Source organism: Hibiscus syriacus, unplaced genomic scaffold (assembly GCF_006381635.1).
Source record: "Hibiscus syriacus cultivar Baekdansim isolate YM2019G1 unplaced genomic scaffold, ASM638163v2 tig00112044_pilon, whole genome shotgun sequence".
In the NCBI taxonomy this organism is placed as follows: domain Eukaryota; kingdom Viridiplantae; phylum Streptophyta; class Magnoliopsida; order Malvales; family Malvaceae; genus Hibiscus; species Hibiscus syriacus.
In genome coordinates this window covers 1,048-25,151 of record NW_024063242.1, presented here as the reverse complement: position 1 = coordinate 25,151, position 24,104 = coordinate 1,048, and the positions used below count along the sequence as shown (strand labels likewise).

The 24,104-nt window shown below is 34.8% G+C and overlaps 1 protein-coding gene across 1 annotated transcript; it reads left to right on the top strand.

The window, feature by feature from the left end:
- Positions 1-6,768: 6,768 nt before the first annotated feature.
- LOC120174308 (exocyst complex component EXO70B1-like) lies at positions 6,769-9,298 on the top strand. The gene has a single exon (XM_039181208.1). It carries the CDS (start codon positions 7,062-7,064, stop codon positions 9,012-9,014), a length of 1,953 nt encoding a protein of 650 aa, XP_039037139.1. The 5' UTR covers positions 6,769-7,061; the 3' UTR covers positions 9,015-9,298.
- Positions 9,299-24,104: the final 14,806 nt, after the last annotated feature.

Sequence of the window (24,104 nt, the reverse complement as noted above, 5' to 3'; positions counted from 1 at the left end):
AAATACTCTAAAAAATGACAGATGGCAAAATAACCATTTATACAAAACGTTAGGAATAAGGATAATTTTGTTATTACGCCATTATAATAATTCCAAACAATAAAAAAAAATTCTTTTAATTAAATTTAGTGCAACTAATTAATTATGTATCAATTAATTAAAAAATATAATAAATTACGATTGTAATCATTAGGGATGGGCATGAGATCCGAACTCGATGGGTTCTGACTCGACCCGACCTAAAAAATTGAGTTCGGATTGGGTTGGGCCGGTTTCTTTTTAAGGTGATATTCGGGTCAGGTCGGATTTAGATTTATGGTGAAAATAGCCGACCCGACCCGGGAAAAATAATTTTACCTATATTTAAGAATAATTATAATAATACCCCTCTATATTATTTTTTTCAATTAAATCATTGTTTTTATTGAATAAAAATAATATTTCTTTATTATTTCGGGTCGGGTCGAGTAGGGTCAAATTTTATCTTAAAAAATCAGATCGAGTTTAGGTTAGGTGAAGGATATATATTTTTTGGGTCGGTCAAAACCTAACCCAAACTCTACCCATGCCCATCCCTAGTAATCATGAATATTCTTTTATCACTCAGCTATAGACCTTTTAAATCACAAACTGTTAATTATTGAATAATTTATAAATTTTGTGCAATATTAAATTTAATGTTTAATATTTACTTATTTATAAAAAATTATCTCAATTTTTAAAAAATAGAGTCATTTTAATATTACTTCTAAAATATTATTGAAAAATATTAAATTTGATGTAAAAATACTTTTAAAAATATCTTTGAAAAGTGTAATTTAAAATTTAAGTGTTTTATATTACTATCAAAAAATAATTTTGAAAAGATAAAATGTTTTTTTTAAACATACATGTATACTAATTTAAAAATCAATTAAAATTAAATAATTGAGGATAAAATTATAATTTTAACAAAAGTGATTTTACGCAATAAAACTAGTAATTCAAATTTTTGAGGTTAAGTTGAAAATTACTTTTTCTAACTATAATTTTAAATCAAATTTTGAATTTTTCTTTTGAACAATTTTTTTTTTGTGGATATTTAACATTACTCCTAGGATGGAGAGTCACTGGTATTCCTAAACTTGTCCTAAATCTTCAAATTTTACCCACTGTAACAAGCCATAGAACTTCCAAAAACAATTTCTAAAAAATCTGAAACAACCATTAGGTATTCATTCATAATTCAAGGGAAGGAACAAAAGATTCGCACCTGCTTCCGGACAAAATTCTAATCGAAGTTTGCCTTGTACGTTTTTCTTTCAATCTAGATCCAATTTGAGAACTCATCTGCGCATTTGGTGTGGGGAGCATCATTTTGAAAGCATGAGTCGTATAGATTGGTTAGAAGAAAATAACAAGGAATTATAAAATGCCAGTGGGAGGTTAAAGAAGCTATGTTGGGTGAGTCATTTTGACATACACCTTCTGGGCACATGTAAGTCAAGAATATATGGCCTTAAAGACCCATTTCATATCATTGAGCTTGGAGAGAATCTGCCGTTTCTTCTACTTTTATTCCAACTTCTTCAATAATGATGATTGCAAGTTCCAATTGATTCTTCGTTGCGATCATACTAATTCAGAATAGTGCTACTGCCTTTACTTGAACAGGTTTGTTCGCAGCCCTCGAATGCCGGTACTGCTTTGAAAGTTCGGAAGGATGTTGCGGCAAGAAAAAAAACCTGCAGCAGCGTTAGGTTTGTAATATTTTTCTTCTGTGATTTTATGGTAGCTTTGGATGTTCAATATCAATGGAGTTGTCAAAAGGTCCTTCGGTAATTCCGAAATCCCGTCTCAACTTAGAATTGGATGATGGAATCGTCGATCGTTTTCGAATTAGGTGTATAGCACCTTGAATTTATAATTTACCGGATTTGCATCTTACTAAAAATTTATCAGATTTAGGAGCCATTTACAAATAAAGAAGGATGAGCACTTTTAAATTGATCTTTCGATACAAACATAAATACCGAATTGTCTTAATTACAAAAATTAAAATTTTAAATGGAAATTTATATAATCGCTCCAAGTCATTTACCTTTGAACGGGATTCAAATTAAGAGTTACTTGAAAATGAAGTTAACATTAAAAATAAAATAAAATAAACCAATAAATAAATAAATAAATAATTAATAATTAAAAAACTACAAAATAAAAAAAATTGAATTAATCTATCGTTTTATAAATAGAAAATAAATAAAATAAATTTAAAACATAATTAATCAATGGACTAAATTGTAAAGAAATTAAAATTTTAGAAGGGAAATTACAAATAATTTGGATTGATGCAAAGAAAGGGACTAAAAGGAATTATACTTCAAAATTGTAGGGACTGCAGAAGAAATTAAGATTTTAGTAATTACACGGTCGCCGCTACCCCTTGAAAACCCACAAAACTTGTATTTTTATTTATTTATTTGTAACTTACTCTCTCATAAAAAACTCTCTTCTTATTCTCTCTTATCTGTCAACCCAACCCCTTCTTACCGGCCAAAGCTACCCTGACCACTGTCTCCGTCGCCTCTCCAGTCACAGCCCACGGTTAGCTATTTAGCTTCAGTTGAATATGCTAAGCAAGCTCGTGCAGGTCTGATTCGTTAAGGTTTCGGGTCAGATATTGTGGCTAGCACTGCCCTTGTGGACTTCTATAGCAAATGGGTCAGAATAGAAGATGCTAAATACGTTTTCTGCAGGATGCCTCGCAAGAATACTATATCTTGGAATGCTGTCACTGCTGGATATGGTAATCATGGTTGCGGAGCTGAGGCTGTGGAATTGTTTGAGCAATTGCTTCGAGAAAAAAATGAGACCTAACCATGTTACTTTTCTTGCTGTGTTATCTGCGTGTAGCTACTCGAGACTATCTGAACGCGGTTAGGAAATTTTTCAGTCCATGAGTAGAGATCACAAGATCAAGCCCCGTGCGATGCATTATGCATGCATGATCGAGTTATTGTGTCAAAAGGGACTTCTAGATGAGGCCTTTGCATTGATAAGAGCTGCTCCCTTCCAGCCTACGGCAAATATGTGGGCTGCACTACTAACTGCTAGTCGTGTCAATGGGAAGTTGGAGCTAGGGAAATTCGCAGCTGAGAAATTGTATGGAATGGAACCTGAAAAGCTATTCAAATTTTTATACAAGACGAATACAAATAAAATTTTATGATAAATATAATCAACAAAGTCAAATAATTATCTAAAATAATTCAAATTTCAAATCGATCCTTTTACTCTCCTACGTCACCTTTCTTGACAGGGCATTCAAGAGCCTATTCCCTTGAGACCTACGAGCACCTATAGACGAGTAAATAATTTATCCGCTTTCAAATAAACCGTGGATTTGTCTTGTTTGATCATCGATGACTTAATCTGTTGATTAATTAATATAAATTAGATATTAGTACATAATTTATTATGGAACGATCAATTGATAACGGAATGAATTAATGGCAAAGATCAAACATCAATTACATGAATTAGGCAGCGTGTTAGTTTGGTTCAAAGCGGAAACGATATTAAGATAATTGCATTACGCCAGCAAGACAAGTCAATGAGGGCCCCATGAGGCCAAAAGTCTAATCTGAAACCTAAGGGATGACGAAATTCCATCTGCCAATCAATCTTAGGGTACACTACGTTTTTGTCACTCAACTTTGTTTTTATTCTTATTTTAATCATTTAACTTTAAAAACTTTCAAATTTCTTTTTTTTTTGTCTCTTCCGTTAAGTGTCTAATGCGGTTTAAATTTTTTAGATAAAATTATGAAAATATTTCTTTAAACGATGAAGAAGTCAAGAAGATACTATACATCGATTTTAATATGATCAGATGATATAAATATCGTATTAAATCAAAATAACATCGAATCATTTTTTAATTAGAAAAAATTATTTATCTTACAATATGAGGACCGAGGATATCCCTATCTAAAAATAATTGAATATGAGCTGATAAATTGATAGATTATCATGTTAAGAGTCGGGAGTTTTTGCAAGAGCATTCGTAGGCATGTCATCTTCTCGTGGTATTCGATAGAAATTTGTCACCCATGCTTGTTGACGAATAGCATGAATAGCTCGAACTAGAGAAAATGAACCAGAGAAAGTGAACTAGAGCATGCATGCGAGTCTTGAACGAGCTTATATGCCTCCTTGCAATCAATTTGAATAGTAAGCATTTTAAAGCCATAGGACTAGGCTATTTGAGTTTTTTCTATTAAAAAAATTCAAACTAATAAGAAATAAGGAGAAAGATGACTATAAAATATCAACTATGTCGTAAAAGTTGGTTGATAACGATCGAACGATAATAAAAAATATATTATTCATAGAAAGAAGACATCAATATTATGTCAACTTCATAAGTAAAACTACCAAAAACAAAAGAATTTCCTACTACAGTTACGCAACTAACTGTTTAGGTGATAAAATAAAAAAAATTGAAAATTGAGTGATAAAATTGAAAGATTTTAAATTACAGTGACCAAAACATAAGCATAATAAAAAAAATTTAGTGATTAAATAGATAGTTTGCTCTTAATTTTATATTCATCTCAAAGAGTTTTTAAGGCAGGTGGTTGAACCAATATTTTTGGGGAATATTTGTTAGGATTGGGGATGACACTCGGATGCGGTGGATTTTCAGCCATCCGATATAATTTAAAATTTTAAAATCTCTATTTGACTTTCATTTGTTTCACCCTTTTTAAAACCTATTCCAGGATTAAAATTTATTCTTGACTTGAATAAATTTATTTTTATTTTTAATCGAAAAAACACACACAATTTTTATACATTTAATAATCAAAAGAAATGAAAAATAAATGGAAAAAAAGCAATGATATGTGAATTTCAGGGTAGAAGTGTATGTACTTGTAGGGATGGCAAACGAGCAGGACGGGTCGGGTGCGGACACACCCTCCCCATCTCCATACCCACCTAATATTTTTTAATCTACCATCTGCCCACCACCCATGATGGGTAAAAAATTTCAAATCCACACCTGCCCACGTGAGTACATTCTCAAATTCATCCTCACACTCACTACCCAACTAGAGAAGTACCCGACTAGACTCGCCTGACAATTAGGGGTGTGCAAAAAAATCTGATCCGATCCAACCGATCCGATTCGTTGACTCGTTGATCCGATCCAAAAATTCAGATATCCGATCCGTTTTTCAATTTTCGAATAGTTCGGATTAGGTATCCGAAAATTATAAGTTATATCTTATAAAATATTGAGATTTATAAATTAATTTATAAAATTATACATAAATTCATAATGATACAAAATGTACAACAACAATAATTATTAACAAATCGTCAAGCCTGTAAGAACGGTAAAAAATAAATTTAAAATAAAGAACATTTTAAATAAAAATAAAATAAAATCAAAACTCTAAAATCTCTAATTTCAAATTTTATTATCAATAGTTGTTGGTCATCTTTGGTCACTACCTCCATTACCGAAAACTATCCATTCATTACCGTCTGTTCACTGACCGACCATCATTATTATCATTATTTCAAAATTTCATCCCTAAGACCCTAAATATCCGAATCCTTAATCCTAATTAACAACCATCACCGGCCAAATCCCATAATCTAATTGCAATGAAGATGTTCACACCGAAAATCAAATCCATAAAATCCATTTTTGAGTGGATCTATCTCATGCTCTACGTCTATAGCACCATGAGCTACCATATACCATATGCCCCACCACGGTGAAACCTAATGGGAACACAACTCCATTAACCTGTATTTAACCATATACCACCACCTTACAAGTATTCTATATTAATAACCCATTATATGAATAGTAGTAGTTATAATATATGAGACAACTATGTCCTTTGACTGCATTTCAAAATTTCCCTAATGTAACGTGTGTGTATATATATATTAAAAAATGCTTCTAAAAGAATATTTGAATTATAGGAGGCTACATAGGTTTACATGTTTAATGGTGTATATTACCAAAAAAAAAGTTACCTTACAAATAAAAACTGGTCCATAAATTATTCATTCAAGTCATAAGCTTGAACCAACACAAGCATTGTGAATTGATAGATAAACAACTGTACATTCTGGGACGGAGCCAGGATTAAATTATGAGAGGATAAATTGTTCAACTTTGAAATAAATAGGATCTTTAAAATTGAAAAAACCATAAAATTTTAAGAAGTTATGGTTTAATTTCACAAAGTTTAAAATTGAAGGGTCTTACAGCATAATTAAACCCAAAAAAGTTTTAACTCAAATTTTATTTTAAACTAAAGGGTCCTAAATATAATTAAACCAATGAATTTGATAGGGGCAAGGACTTAATTGTAATGATTTAAAAAATATTAGAGGCCTAAAACCAATTAAATCATTTGTTTTTAGGAAAGTATACTCTTAACACTGATAAATTAAAAGTACTAAATCAAGTTTAAGAGATGATTGCATATACTTACAAAAGGAAAAATCAGGTTATTTACATAATCTTTTAAGAATTAACGTTAAGTAATTTAAACGAATATAGTTTAAAAATTCAACGATGAAATTTATAATTTATAATTGAGAAATTATATGTTAAAAGTTGAATGACTAATTACATAATTTATCCTAAATAAATATCCTAATTATCCTGCCGTAAAAAAAATAAGATTTCCTTCATTACCGAAACCCTTGTGGTTTGTCTTCTTACACAGTATCTAATTCTTATTATAATGAATTCTCGGGCAAAGCGCTCATAAAAACATCCTCCGACGTTTCGTTGTTTTCTCTTTCAGCATCGTATTTCCTTTCCCTAACCGGCCGGCGAAACCCAGTCCCAATTTTCCTGCAAAATCTTCACTTCCCCTTGTTTCAGTAACCCCAAAATCCTTGTACAACCCAAACCCAGAAAATGGTTGCTTTCATTTCATTTCAACTCTAAACCGCGCGCCCCACAATCCCCAGATCGTTACTTCTTAGAAAAAGGCTCAAAAAAGAACCGGAGAATTGGTCTGAGTAAAGGGTCAAAAGCATCGACTATGAAGACCACCACGACGAACCTTGGAGCGGGCAGCGAGGACCGGGTCATGGCCACGGCTCAGCAGATCTTGAAGAGTCTCAACACTCCAAAAGAGGTTCGTGAAGACATGCTGTTGATTTTCTCTAGTTTCGATAACCGCTTGTCTAACATCACGGATTTAATCAACGAAAACGCTGATACCACCGGCGGCCGCTTTGACGCCGCCGAGAAAGTGATTCTCCGGTGGGATTATTCCTCTTCTTCCTCCAACGCCGAGGCTTCTCGCCACTCTCTCCCTTGGGAAGACTCTCCCGATGAAGCCGCCGAGTACCTCGCCGCTGTCGATGAAATCCTTCAGTTGGTTGTTGATATGTCGATTCGGTCTGATAATAAAATCATGGACCGGGCCGAGACGGCTATTCAGATGGCTATGTCGAGGCTGGAAGACGAGTTTCGGCTTATTTTGATTAGGAACACCGTCCCGCTTGATTCGGAGAGGCTTTACGGTTCCATCAGGAGGGTTTCGCTTTCCTTCGCGGCGAATGAAGGGGAAATCGGTGAGGAATTCGAAAGTTTCGCAGAAGTCGATAGCGAAAGAGGGTGCTTTCACGACCGAGGACCGAGTTTCGGTGATGATTTATGTGTGGATTTGATAAATCCTGATGCTGTTGTGGAATTGAAAGAGATTGCTGAGCGGATGATCAATGCCGGGTATGAAAAAGAGTGTGTTCAAGCTTATAGCAACGTTAGGCGTGATGCTTTGGATGAGTGTTTAATGATTCTCGGAGTCGAGAAATTAAGTATTGAGGAAGTTCAGAAGATTGAATGGAAAACTTTGGATGAAAAGATGAAGAAATGGGTTCAGGCAGTTAAGATTACTGTTAGGGTTCTTTTGAAGGGGGAAAAAAGGCTTTGTGATCAGATTTTCAGTGGGTCGAATTCGATTAAAGAGATTTGTTTTAACGAGTCCGCAAAAGGATGTGTAATGCAGTTGTTGAATTTTGGGGAAGCAGTGGCAATTGGGAAAAGATCATCTGAGAAGCTGTTTAGGATCCTGGACATGTATGATGTGCTAGCAGATGCATTGCTTGAGTTCGAGATGATGTTCACAGATGATTATATGTGCACCGAGGCAAAGGGAGTGTTGGCTGGATTAGGGGATGCGGCAAAAGGGACGTTTTTGGAGTTTGAGAATGCCGTGAATAATGAAGCTTCAAAGAAACCTATGCAGAATGGGGAGATTCATCCGCTTACTCGTTATGTGATGAATTATGTGAAACTGCTTGTGGATTATAGCGAGACTTTGAATTCGTTATTGGAGAGTGACGAGGATGAAGCAAATGGATTGCAGAGTGAGGATGGTGAGCTAGAGACAATGACTCCTTTTGCCAAACGGTTGCTGTTGTTGATATCCTCTTTGGAATCCAATCTCGAGGAGAAGTCAAAACTGTATGAGGATGGTGCATTACATTGTATCTTTTTAATGAATAATAATCTGTATATAGTACAAAAGGTGAAGGATTCTGAGTTAAGAAAACTTTTGGGAGACAATTGGGTTCGTAAGCGGCGTGGCTCGATACGCCAATATGCTACAAGTTATCTGAGGGCTTGTTGGACCAAAGCTTTATATTGTTTGAAAGATGAAGGAATTGGTGGTAGCTCGAATAATGCCTCCAAGGTAGCCTTGAAGGAAAGATTTAAGAACTTCAATGCCTGTTTCGAAGACATATATAGGATTCAGACAGGTTGGAAGGTTCCAGATCCTCAACTTCGTGAAGAGCTTCGAATTTCTATATCAGAGAAAGTACTTCCAGCTTATCGCTCCTTCATGGGGAGGTTCGGGAGTCAGCTAGAGAGTGGAAGGCATGCTGGAAAATACATCAAGTATACACCCGATGACTTGGAAAACTATCTGTTGGATTGTTTGAAGGAACCTCTTGTTCTTCATCATATGAGAAGAAAGAGTTCATAGGGTACTGGACTCTCGTTACAGGTATGCGCTTTCCGCACATCAAGGACTAATCAGAGCGAGAGTGTTACCAATATATGTGTTCGCTGACTTTTGTCTCTTCTTTTTCTTCTTTTATCTGTTTGATGTTTAAACACAGGTTTTGTGAAAGCTACTTGTCACCCCTTTATATACTGTATCTTGTACATGTTTATAGTTTATAGTTTCTATATGTGTGGATTTTTCTTCTTGTTCATATATTTTATTTCTCGAATCACCATTAGCATGGCAATATTGTTACCTCTCCATTTTGTCATGCTTCATAGACCCGTTAGTATCTTTGAAAATATTGCTCACAATATTCAGCAGCACCTGAACTTCTATCTGCTGGAACAAAAGCTTCTGCTTCTGTAATCTTAATATAAGGACCATTGGCAATGTTTTTGTGTTTAGAATTGAAACCAATAAATATATTTTGTTGCTAATACCTTCCGGTAAGATTTTACACACAACTTCCATATAACATGATGAATAATCAGTTATGTCTATACCAAGGGAATGGCTACATCTCTTGCACTTTTATTTCTTTATTTGTTATAATGTGTTGCCGTAAATTGTAAGTGCGTAAGTTAGTATTCAGTCTTTGTGGTATCAGCAAGAAGGCACATAAAAGCATAAGTCAGATTTTATCCATGTCATATTCATAAGTGTTATAAGAATAGGACCGATATGTTGTCTGTGGATTGTGAACTCTCCGGCCCTATCTTGCAGATGTTTTATCCGTTTTTTCTACATAAATGTGTTAGTTCAAGGTAAGGCATGACCGCTTAAGAGTCTCTTTCAAGGTTTTAGGGTGTTCCATGTTAGAATAAATACATCAATGGCAGGGCACTTTGAATAGGTTTAGGTATAGGAATTGCAGAAACTTCCCTATATGTAGGGTATATAATTAATTGATTATCACTTATTTTCCTCATCCGAATCTTTCACGTTTCATGTATTTGCACCTAGTGAGATTGTATTTAATGTGTTTTAGTATCATGTTTGTTTTTACTGTTTTTTCCTGTGGAATTATGTGTCCAGTGCTTGCATTTGTAAAGTAGTGAAAGCTTCCTATGGTTAATTGGTTGGAATTCTTTTGATTGCTTAGCAGAAGGAACAACAATCTTGCCTTGAAATATGCTTTTCTAGAATAGAATTGATGGAAAGTTGAAATTCCTCTACTGTTGGGGCGCTGCCAATCTTGACTCTCGCCCTCCAGAGTCAACCCAACGATACAGATAGGTGACTTTTGAAACAACATAGCAGCCATTTGTATAACTTGAATTCAACAAAAATGATCCGAGCCCTCTATTCAATGTTTTGAAAAAGACGTTGAGGAACTTCTAATTTGTTGATTTTCTTAGTATTTGGGGTTTAACGTATTGAGCGTTATAAACTCTATGACCTCCCTTTTTCTTTTCGATGTGGGGTTCATGTCCCCACCTTCTCAAGGCGTGACAGTTGCCTGAACCGAAAGAACAATATGAGAAAAAGCAGAACACACCAAGATGACAACGAACGGGGCCAGGTCCCTGTTTCAAAACAATAGGGGAACATAAATAAACCAACATGTGTTTTCAGACATTATTGTGTTATAATAACAAATGAACATGCAATGTCTTTGGTTTACGACATGAACTCAACTCGGATCTTGTTAGTCGTCGCTTTCATTAGACAAGTCATTGGCCTATTCATGAATAAAAATTGCAGGGTCCATTTGAAATGAAACCTGATACATCAGTAAGAAAGAACCCTTGGGGTGGTCCATTGAAGATGAACTGAAATTTTGGGTGGTAGTGGCTTCATTCCCTCTTCTCTCATTGCTGGTTAAAGATCATTTCTTTGTTGGCCGGTGGCGGTGAATTTGATATTTTTAAGTTATTTTTTTTAATCTGTGAAGTCACTAGATAACAAAATAGAATATTTAGATTAAGCTTGGAGTCAAATTTGATGCCAGTTGGTTCTCTAACAGCAACATGGGAAATGTGAAATGGCTGCCATTTCAATTACTATAATCATATGAACATTGGAAAAAGCTATCAAAAGTTTCGCCAATATCGCAGCATCTTGTGGTGACAGTGAGCAAAATTGTCGGTAACGACAAATGTTGGTAAAAAAAGGTAGGCAGCTGGGTATTTTAAGTAGTAGGAACAAGTTGGGTTATTGGTAGAATCTGATTGCCGAGGTTGTTTCCTAAATCCCCAAACAAATTCATTCTCTTTATCACGTCCTTTTCAGATTAAGACTCGTAAGAACTGTCCAAATTTTACCTAACAAATTGTTTAGGAGCTACTCTTCATTTTCACGATTCATGGGATTCTCCAAGCCTCCAATTACGTATGGTTGTTTGATTAAATTGAGTTATTGTTTTCATTAATCGAGTTATTGTGTCTTATTTTATTATTATCATTTAATTTAATTTTTTAATCGAGTAAAATAGAATAAAATTTGTTCGAAATAAATTAAAATATTTGTTAAATTACGTATAAGTACAGAGGACATTGACAAGGTACATTGCACTCCAAGAAGGGGACGCAATTTAAGAAATAATATTACTGAAAGGTGCATATAGAAATATAAAATATTTATCATAAAATAAATATGAAGAATATATATATATATATTACTGAAAGGTACATATAAAAAATTAGTTGACCCTATTCTCATATGTAATGGGGTAAGGGGGAGGTAGGATAGTAGGTTGCCCTCAACGTCAGGTTGAGAAGAACTTCCGTGGGAGACCTTCGGCAGTCAGAATTATGATTTGCCCACCGTGGGACTCGATCCCACAACCATAAGGTTAAGAGCCTTACGCTCTAAAAAGTACATCTAAAAATAAAAAATATTTAGCATAAAATAAATATGAAGAATAATATATATATACTTATTTTTTATAAAGTTTTTAGTCATATCTAGTTCAAAATTATCGATGATATTTATAGTTTTTAAAATACAAATAATAATTAAAAGTAAAATAATAAAATAATTTTTTTAAAGCTAAAATAGTTTTCATAATTTGACGACTCCGTTGAGGATATTTCTAATATTTAAATTATATTTTTTTAAAAGTATATTGTTTCTGCTTTTAAAAAATTATAACTCGAATTTCATGTTTAATTTAAGATCTCTTTATTTAATAAATGAAATCATTATATCAATTTTTTAAATTTCTCACGCAATATCATTTTAAATAATTATCTTAATATTTTGTTCTATATTAACACTCTTAAATTCAAAAAGACGTTATATTCCGTTTTTAAATATTAATTTATTATGAACTTTAGAAATAAAATGCTTTTATAATAAAAATGATGAATATTGTTTTTAAGATTATTTCTCGTATCAATAATTTTCTTTACGTATTTACATTTTGTATGGTATGAGTTTCATCCATTTTAATTTGGAGTAAAATGTTAAGTCTTCGTGAGATAAATCTTCGTGTATGATAGTAATTATTTTTAGGGTACATATCTCTTATGTTTTATAAGGTTAACCTCCATATAGACATGAAGAAATATAACGTCTTAAATTGAACTCGACTCGTGAACTTATAATGAATGAAGATCGATAGTGATATTAACCCTGAACATGTAATGAATGAGGATCGATAGCCATATTAACCATCAACCTGTAATGAACGAGGGTCGATAGTCATATTAACCTTTGTATGCGACAGCGAAGACAGTTCGAATACCTATTCTAGAACTGAATCACATAACATCCAAATCCAGTTTATATATATATATATATATAGTTTTGGATTAGTTGAGTAATATAAGAGAAATGATTATATATATAGATAGAATGTATATTCATTCCAAGAAGAGGGGTCTTGTTTTTAGATTGCAAGTTGCAACACGGAACATCCAAATCCATTTATTGAAAGCAGCATAAATTGACAGAACTCAGAACCTGTCAAGTAGAAGCGGCTCGCCTATGTTACAATCTGCATATCCAGAAAATCATGAAGGAGTGAGTTGCATCATTCATGGGGAGCCTACAACTTGTTTTGATTGTCACTCTTTCACACCCTGCTGTTTTCAGGTAAAGGCAACACGCCAAATCACGAAAGTAGCCGCGTGGTTCGTGTACCAACTTTGAGATGATGTCTCTAAGTGTGATCACTCCTTCCTAGTTCCCGTCCTCGTCCACGACGTACACCCTCTGGATCTTCTCCGAGTCGAATGTCTGGATCAACTCTCTTACTGTTTCATCTCTCTTGCAAGTTATCATGCCACTCAGCGTCGGCGATCTCTTCTTGTGTTTCTCCAAGTAGTTTCGAACCGCTATTAGGAAGTTCTTAGTCGTGATTGATCTATGTGAAGATACTAATTTTTTATCCATATTTTTTATTATTATTATTATTATTATTATTATTATTATTATCATTATTATTATTAATAATAAATATATATTAAATAAATATATATAAATAAATAATTACAGACCAATTACAACTGGACCGGCCCAGTTACAAACAAACCAGAACCGATCCAAATCAAACCAGAAACCCTAAACATTTGGGATTCCAGTTAGGGTTTCCTAACCCTAATCTAGCCGGCCGCCTCATCACAGCCGTTGGATCTGAGAGATCCAACGGTCCAGATTGCCCCAGATGGAAACCCTAGGGTCTGATACCCTAGGGACACGCGGCCGCCGCTGCTATCTCGCCGCCTCCGCCGCTGCCACGTCCCAACCGAAGACTCCAGAAGCTAGAACACCAGCCGTCCACGCCATGGCTACGGGGTGAGTCACCACTGGTAGTCCGGTGACTCACCGAGACCCCCTCGTCGGACCGGTCCGACGGCCACACCGGTGGTGGCTATAAAAGCCACCACCCCAACCTGAAAAAAAAACGGAGACAGAAAAAAAAGAGAGACAGAACCGGAGAAAGAAAAAAAAGAGAAAGAAAAAAAAAACTACTAAACCAACGATCTCAGTCAACATCCAGCAACCAAAAACAGAAGAAAAAGGAGGAGAAAGACTTACCGAGGAGGCCAAACGTCAGATCTCACCAAAACCTTCGAAAAGCCGAAGGTATTCTTTTAGATTTGCTCCGATTGGGAGCCGTTTAACGAAAAAAACATCGGAACCGTCATTAGGACGGTCCGATCTACATTTAGATGTAAAAAAAAATTTCCGGCCACCGGCGGTGGTTGACGGCGGACGAACGCCGGCTAACGGCTGCCGGCTGGCTTCTCTCGTTTTAGAGAGAAACGAGAGAAAATTTCTCTCTCTCAGAGAAGAGAGAAGGAAAATGATGAAATGAAGCTGGCCCTTCGGGCCAGCCGATTTTTGGACTTTTATAGTCCTTCCCGAACGACGTCGTTTCGGGAAGGACTATGCGCGTAATTATAAAATAGTTAAACCCCGTCCGCAGTCCTCCGAACTTGTAAACTTTACATTTTAGTCACTAAATCGAATTTATAATAATTTTAATTCAGTCTTCGAATTTCAATTTTATTCATTTTAGTCCTTTATATTAAAATAATATATTTAGGATAAATTACAGATTTAATCCTTAATTTTAATAAATAATATTTAATCCTTAGTTTATATTTTAATTTATTTTATTATAATATCCGAATTTTAGATAATTTTATTTTAGTCATTTATTTTAAGTATTTTTTTTATTTGCTTTTAAATATATAGTTAGAATTGTATTTTTACTTGTTTATATATTTAAATGTTGTTATATAATAAATAAATATTTATTTTAAATAAATTATTTTAATATTTATTTTTAATATCGAAGAAAAGGATAGTCTTAATACAACTGGATGTCCTATTCTGATATTTTAAAATTAAAAATTAAACAATATTATTTAAATTAATATTTATCAATATCAAAGAAAAGAGCTGTCTTAAGGCACCTAGAAGTTCTTTTCTGATATTTTTAAATAAATATTTTTTATATAATTTTGAAATAATAAGATTATAAATTAAATATATTTTTGAATTTTTAAATTTTAATAATAGAGACAATTTATAATTAAAAAGTACCAATTTTGGGCGTTGTAGGGGTGCTAATCATTCCCTAAACGTAATCGACCACGAATCCTTTTATTATTAAAAAGAACGAATTTTTGGTTACAAACGCAGATCAGTTCATTTTTTATTAGTGTTTTCTTAAAACTCTTTTAAAAAATAATTTTTAGGTATTCGACCTACCCGACCCAAAAGGCCGATGGCGACTCACAAATTATTTACAAAATTATTTATTCACATCAAATTTCCCTGCCAAGTATAATAGTTCGTGCCCGGACGAAAACCGGTTACGACAGCTTGGCGACTCTGCTGGGGACCGGTCAAACTTTTAAAAATCGATTATAAATTGTCTCTATTAATTAAAAATTAAAAATTCATATATTTAATTTTTAATTCTTTCTTTTCAAAATTTTTTTTATTTATTATTTTATAATAATTATATGTTTTATTTTATTTGCAAGTATTTTATTATTTATTTTTCTGTCTAAGGTTTGAACATTTCTCCTCACACACCACATTTGCATTGCATAAACATAAAGCTCTATAATTGAGTTGTCCCTTTTAAGTGGGAGTGAAAGCGACGTCTTCGTGAGAATTTATTCTCCGTGTCAGACCTAGCAAGTAACTTTCGGGGTTCATATGCTCTATGTCTTCGTGAGAATTTATTCTCCGTGTCAGCATAGAGAAATGTATCCCCTCGAATTGAACTCGATCCATTTTAGTCTGTGATGGACTAGGATTGAGGGTTAGCAACCCAAGGGGCACTAACAAGGACAATTCGGGTACCTTTATTCTTAGATCTGAAACCTTGCATATAAAAAACCTTAGAAACTCTTCCGATCAGAAGTCATGCCGAAATTTTGTCCAAAATAGGTGTACACACAGGAGAAATGAATTCTGATTTTCCTGTTAATTTATTTATTGTTTAAATTACATGTTTATTTAAATTATTTAAATTCAGAAAAGCATGTTTAAATAAAGAATATTTATGTAAATGTTATTATTGAATTTTTTATTATGTAAACTAATTTATTTTCTTTTTGTGTGTTCTTTATTTTTCTGTTTGCATAGCATCATACAGGATAAAAGACATTGATCCTTGTGTTAATTGTCTCATTGGAAAGCCTTCATCCATGGATAAAAAGGGTTCAAATCAAGTAATTCTAAACTCAGAAGTAAGACAATAGGCTGAAGAATTACAAAGGCAAGAAGGAGATAGTCTGCAGGATGATTATGTATCTGACTTGGCCAGTTATGCTCCAGTTTCACTAAAAAGAAATGATATGCAAGATTTGCGAAGCATTTGGGAAAGTTGGGATTCAAACAAACATTGCAGTTTTATCAGACTACGGAGACATCCCATATTTGCTCTATGTAGAAGTTGATGATGAATTACTCCGAGCCCTAATTCAATTCTGGAATCCAGGGTACAATTGCTTCACTCTCAATAAAGAGGATTTGGTCCCTACTATTGAAGAATACACAACTTTGCTACATATAGATGGGGTGTTGGAGAATCGAATCTATTCAAAGTCAATTAAAACTCAACCCTTTCGAGTTAAATTAGCAAAGATTGTTGGGGTACGAGAAGAATGGGTGGCATCCCGTACAAAACAAAAAGGCGAAAGCGAAGGCATTGCTTGGACCAACATTAGAGAAATTATTCAGAGCCATCCAGATTATAAAGTACGATTCGATTTATTTGCTCTGGGTATATATGGTATGGTCATCTTCCCAAAAGTATTAGGATATGTTGAAGCTGCAGTGGTAGATTTGTTTGAACAGCTACCGAAAAAGATTAATCCTGCTTCTGCAATTCTAGCAGAAACCTTCAGATCGTTAAATGCTTGTAGAAAGGTAGGACGTGGACGATTCTCAGGGTGTACCCAGTTGTTATATGTTTGGATCCGTAGTCATTTCTGGAGGACAGAAAAAGTTTCATACCGACGCTTTAATACGGATTACTCACCATTAAAAGAATTTCTGGAGCAGGAATGGCCGAAAGAAATTACGAAAGATATGTGGATTAATGCCTTTCGAAATCTGCAAAGCAATGACATTGTTTGGCAAGCCCCGTGGCAAATACAAAGGGAATTCATTTACAAATGTGGAGATTACAACTGGATAATGCTACTTGGATTATGGGGAGGAATTGGATATGCACCACTTCTGGTCATAAGACAGTATGAAGGTCGTCAATTTGTACCTGTCACGGCTGGATTACAGTCATCTGAGTTCGCATTCCACAGCAAAAATTATAAAAGAAGTATCATGGAAGCCGTTACAGCTTGGAAAACAACTTTTTGTATCCGAGCTAAAGCAGCAAAAGAAATGTTAACTCCTGATTATGAAGATTGGAGATCTGTCAGAAAAAACGAAAATATTCCTATACCAGATCAAAATGAGGATATTTCTATGGAAGATCGCATTAAGGTGGTTTCATCAGAGATTGAAATCTTGAGAGCTGAGTTTGAAGCAGAAAGAGAAGGCTGGTCGAAAGAGTTAGAGCAAATGAGACAAGATAAAGCTATGTTGGGGGTTGACATTGACTTTCATTCATCACAATGTGCAATGTTGAGAAAAGATAAAGAAAAAGGTGAGGATGAGTACAGAGCCTTACAGAAAAATTACCAGGAGTTATATAAATCCCGAAAAGCATCAAGACCCAGCCAATCGACGGTACAGATGACCAGAGAATTGATACGAGAAAAGACGAGTTGAAGATCTGAAAGGAAAGAATAGCCGTCTACTCAAAGGCCTTGAGAAAGGAAAGCAAAAAATGGAAGATTTTGAGGTCGACAGAAGAGAGCGAATTATAAAACACAAGGCTGAACACCGCGAGATCATGAATGAAATGCAAAGAGAAAGGGATCGAGCCAAAGATTTAGAAGAGATGAAGAATGACATCTTTAATAAATTTGAAGGTGAGAAAAATATCATGTTCAAGGGATTTGAATCTGAAATGAACCAGTTGATTGCTGAACTTGAAGTCAGAGGTCAAAAGATGGAAGAATCCAATATTGAAAAAGAAAAATGGGAGCTAGAAAGAAAAAATTTCAACACCAGACTTGAGGTAGAGCAGGAGGTGGCTAGCAATTGGATGCAAAGATGCAGACACAAAGATGTTCAAATCCAGAAGCTTAATCAAAAAACGCAAGAAGCACGAACAAAACTTGAAGAAGATCTGGATCAGTCTAGAAACAAAAATTCAGAGTTTAATGCTTACATTTTGCAACTTGAAGAATCATTGTTTCAAGAAAAGGTTCGTCTAGGACCTAATGATCTCAAAGAGAGTAATGAGGAAGATGCTTCACTGCGAAGACGCATTAGAGATCTTGAAAAAATTCTGCACAATTGTCAAGTTAGAATCACTGAATTAGAGCAACTCTTGAAGAATGAATGAACTGCAAAGTCAACTGAGTTCTATGTTGAAAGAAGTGAAGAAAGAAGTAATATGGTATTTGAGGCCATGGTTCAAATGAGCGAAGTTGCTAGATATGTTGGGGAACTAGCTGTTGAAGCCAAAATAATTGAGCATCATGTTGATCCAGTTTCTAAGTGCGGAAAGAAGGTGTCATGGTTAATGAAAGAAATTATAGAGCTTAATAGGAAAGCTACGCCTTATCTGTAGTTATGAACTATTATAAAGAAACTTTTGTATGCCGATGAAAGTTGTTCTATGACATTAACTTTTGGGATCAATGTTTTTTACATACATGCATTTTGCATACATTCATCATTCATTTCATAATTTTCACTATGAATTATTTATTTATTAAGTTAAAATTCATTAATTAAAATTTGAAAAAATATTAAAAGATTTTTCAATCGCAGTTACTCTGGCCAAAAGAGAAATACTACATCACTACGGTACTAGACAAGCTACTAAGAGAATTATGGAGGATAAAATACAGCGTATTGAGGAACAGCATCATAAAGAACAAGAAGAAATGAGAATGAAGTTGGAAAAAATTGAAGCCAGTATTGCAAATTCACAAGACAGTATGATGAAGAAAATAGAGGACTTGTTTAAAAGGCAGGCTATCAGTGGAAAAATGCATGAAAATCCTGTATCTTTCGATCAAGAATCTATGTATCCTCTAGGTTTTCCACCAGAACCAATTTATCATTCTGGTACTACACCTATACAAATCAATGCTCGTACATCTGCATTACAAGAAGTCAAGCCACATGAAGATCAACAAGTGGATCCTGCATCTTCAAGCAAAAATCTGCTTATATCAGATGTGAAAATAGGGGATCTTAATACTGATCATTTGATCCCGGATTTGAATGAGCTGAATGAGAAACAAAAAGTAAATGAAGAACTGACCAGACAGATCAAGAACTTAGAAGAACGAATGAAATCCGTGGAAATAACTGAATCATTCTATGGGTTTGATGCTAGTGAGTTGAGTTTGGTTCCAGACCTAATCCTCCCCATCAAGTTCAAAGCTCCCGAATTTGATAAATATGACGGTACTACATGCCCTTCATCCCACATTACTATGTTTTGTCGCAGAATGGCAGGATATGTGAAGGACGAGAAATTGTTAATTCACTGCTTTCAGGATAGTTTGACAGGACCGGCTTTAAAATGGTATACTCAATGACCAAAGCCAACATTAGATCTTGGAAAGATTTGGCTAAAGCATTTTTAGAGCAGTACCGCCATGTGACAGACATGGTCCCTGATAGATGGACTCTCCAAAACTTGGAGAAAAAGAATAATGAAACATTCAGACAGTATGCCCAGAGATGGCGTGACACTGCGGCTCAAGTTCAACCACCTTTGTCAGAAAAAGAGGCCACAGTAATATTTGTTCATACATTGAAGGCTCCTTATTTAAATCATCTAATGGGAAATGCAACCAGAAATTTTGCAGATTTAGTCATTTCTGGAGAACTAATTGAAAATGTCTTGAAAAGCGGCAAGATTGAATCGAATGATGGGTCTAGTTCCAAAAGACCTACATACCGGAAAAAGGAGAATAAAGTCAACAATGCAAATTCTTACAGCAAAGATTCATCGAAAAGTGTTACAATAACCCAGCCAAGGGTTAAGAAAGAGGAAACAAACACTAATCGAGCAGAGTCCAGAGGATCTCGAAAGGAAAATGAAAGGTTGTCTTTTACACCTTTACCAGTACCCTATGCAGAGATCTATGATTCGCTGTTAAAAGCAGATGTTATACGGCCTTATCCCTTGGTTCCCATGTAACCACCATTCCCTCCTTGGTATGATACAAAGGCACACTGTGTTTACCATGAAGGAATTACGGTCATTCCATTGAAAACTGTTTAGCATTCAAAAGGGTGGTTCAAAATTTGATCAACTGGGAAGTTGGAATTCAATACACCATCTGCATCAAATCATCCATTGCCAAATCATGGAGATAAAAATGTAAATGCAATTCAGGAAGAGAACAGAAAGAAAGCAAAGACTGACATTTCTGAAATTAAATCTCCGTTTGTTTGGGTATTCCAACAACTCTCTTTAGCCGGTATAATTCCACAACAATTCAAGCCAAAGCAGAATGAAGGCAATAATTATTGTGAATATCATCAGGAAAGGGCATAAAATTCAACTATGTCCTGAGTTTAGGGATTTGGTGCAAAAATTGATGACAACAGAGAAATAGAATTCTTTGAAGAAGAACCAAGGAAAAAAGAAGATGATGTTTGCTCATCAGAGGATTCTAACCAAGTCAAAGAATAAATGATCCTGTGATCATTAATGTGAAATCATCTACTGGATTCCTGCACCAATAAAGCCGAAAGTAGTTATTACCACTCCTCTACCATTTCCATACAAAGATACCCGCAGGGTACCTTGGAATTACTACCAATGTTTCAATGGTAGGAGGATCTGTTTCTTTAGAAAAACAGAAGAGAAAATACAAAGCTGAGTACAACATCGACGTCTGAAGCAGTAAGCGAGGTCGGTTTCTTTACAAGTGGGATGTTACTCTCCCGAAACATCCAATGATCCAGAACAAGTGAAAGCAAAAGGAAAAGCCATGGCAATACCTCAGAAGGTATTTGAGGATGATCCCTTCCAGCATTCAATGAGCCTGTGACAGAAAAACAAGCTCAAGAATTTTTGAAATTCCTGAAATAGTGAGTATAGTGTGGTTGAACAACTACACAAACAACAAGCGAGAATTTCTATTCTTGATTTATTGATGAATTCAGAAGCACATAGAATGCTTTAATGAAAATCCAATCAAACATTTATCCCCGAAGATATATCCCTCAATAAACTTGATAGAATTGTGGGACATATAGCGCTGACAATTACATAACGTTCACGGATGATGAAACCGGAAGGCGGAATGGGGTCAGTAAAAGCTTTGAACATCACGACACATTGTCATGGTCATGTGTTGCCAGGAGTATTGATTGACAATGGATCCGCTCTCAACTTGATGCCTCTAGTTACACTTCAAAGAATGCCTCTGGATCAATCACACATGAAGAGTTATCAGAATGTAGTACGAGCATTTGATGGTACTCAAAAAGAAGTGCTTGGGAAAATGGAAATACCGTTGTTAATCGGCCCAGTCGTGTACAATATTGACTTTGTGGTGATGGACATCCACCCCACATATAATTGTCTATTAGGGAGGCCATGGATTCATTCAGCAGGAGCCGTTCCTTCTTCATTACATTAGAAATTGAAATTTGTTGTTGATGGACAACTAATATGCTTAGTGCTGAAGAAAATCATTGCGTCTGTAACAAGCGATGTTCCATATATCGACACCAATGATGAGGCTCTTGAATGCTCTTTTCGAGCTCTTGAATTTAAATGCAACCTTTATTGCAGAAGGAAGCAAAATTACATATCCCAGATTGTCTGATTGCACCAAGATGACGGTACAACAACTTTAGGCATCGGAGCTAAAGCTGGGAGAGGTCTAGGAAAGAATCTTCAAGGGATTTCAGTTCCTATCAGTATAAAGATGAAAAAGACCGTTTTGGGCTAGGGTTTAAGCCCAATCTTCAGCAAAAAAACAAAGAGATGAAAAGAAGATGTGAAGAGAAAGGCAAAATTGAAAGGGGAGAAATCCTTTGGGAACACATGTCATTCCCACAGTTGAAGACCATATTCAGATCAGGGGGAACAATTAATGTAGCAGCAGCTTGTTGAAGCCTTTAAAGAAGAAAAGTTGACGAAAGATCAGACATAGTTGAAAAAGCTATGAATGGATTATTTAACATGATCATGAATGACAACAAGACTGGCAAGTACTTGGATAGGATTCGCCCATGTTTTCCTGGAGAAACACTCACCAATTGGACCGCTGAAGATCTTCCTATAGTTTTTAATATTAATACAGTAATATTCAGAACTAATCTTTATGTTTAGCTCAAAATATGAAAACTTTTTGTTATCTTGTAAAAGAAATTATGTTAAATATAAGAAATTTTCTTTAAAATTTTCAGATGGCAATCATTTTTTACATTTTATACATTTTACATTTCATAAATTTACTATATTCTTTCGGAAATATGTCCGACTTAAATTTGCAGGTGTCACCGTGTTAATATCATGCGTATTCCTAATTTAATCCAGTGATAATTTAGAGCATCCTATATGTCTGGAAGAAATCAATGGTTGTGAGGATGAACTGGAATGTGATATTCCTACTGAACTATTAAGATTGTAGAAAGAAGACAAACAAATTCTACCCACAAAGAAGAGGTTGAGACTGTGAATTTGGGAACAGATGAAGAAATAAAAGAGGTGAAAATTGGTACCACTCTGACAGTCAGATAAACAAGAATTGATAAATCTCCTTCAAGTTCAAAGATATCTTTGCATGGTCTTATCAAGATATGCCGGTTTAAGCACAGATATAGTATACACAAGCTTCCAATAAATCCAGAATATAAACCAATCCAACAAAAGCTCAGACGAATGAGGCCAGAAATGTTGTTGCAAATCAAAGAAGAAGTGATGAAACAAATCAATACATGTTTCTACAGACATCTAAATACCCAGAATGGGTAGCCAACATTGTTCCCGTACCAAAGAAGAAATGAGGAAAGTTCGAATGTGTGTGGATTACAGAGATCTCAACAAAGCTAGTCCGAAAGATAGCTTTCCCTTACCCCACATAGACACATTGGTGGACAATACTGCAGGGCATGCATGGTTTCATTATGATGGATTTTCAGGATATAATCAGATAAAAATGAATCCTGAAGACATGGAAAAAACAAACATTTATAACCATGTGGGGCACATTCTGTTATAAAGTGATGCCATTTGGATTGAAAAATGCAGGGGCAACGTATCAAAGAGCCATGGTAACTTTGTTTCATGACATGATGCACAAAGATTGAAGTATATGTAGATGACATGATTGCCAAATCCGAACTGAAGAAGAACATATTCAAAATCTGAGAAAGCTTTTCCAGAGATTGAGGAGATATCAATTAAAGCTCAACCCCGCAAAATGCACTTTTGGGTAACTTCTGGGAAACTTTTGGGATTTGTGGTCAGCAAAAAGGAATCGAGATTGATCCAGATAAAGTCAAAGCAATTCAAGATCTTCCACCACCCAATACAAAAAAGAAGTTCGAGGCTTTTTGGAAGATTAAATTATATATCTCGGTTCATTTCTCAATTAACTGAAAATGTGATCCAGTGTTCAAATTACTTCGAAAGAACAATCCTGAGTCTGGAATGAAGAAACTTTGGATATTATTAAGAAATATTTATCCAATGCCCCAATTTTAGTATCACCAATGCCTGATAGACCATTAATTCTCTACTTACGGTCTTCGAAAATTCGATGGGATGTGTACTAGGACAGCATGATGAATCAGGAAGGAAAAGAAAAGCTATTTATTATCTGAGCAAGAAATTTACTGATTGTGAAGTTCGATATCCACCAATACAAAAATTATGTTGTGCCCTGGTGTGGGCTACTCGAAGACTCAGACAATATATGTTATACCATACTACTTGGTTGACATCCAAACTTGATCCTTTAAAGTTCTTAATGGAATCACCAGCTTTGACAGGCAGAGTGGCTAGATGGCAGATGTTATTATCTGAGTTTGATATTGTAT

Coding starts and splice junctions, on each gene's coding strand:
- LOC120174308 (XM_039181208.1), top strand. CDS start 7,062: ATGAAGACCACCACGACGAACCTTGGAGCGGGCAGCGAGGACCGGGTC.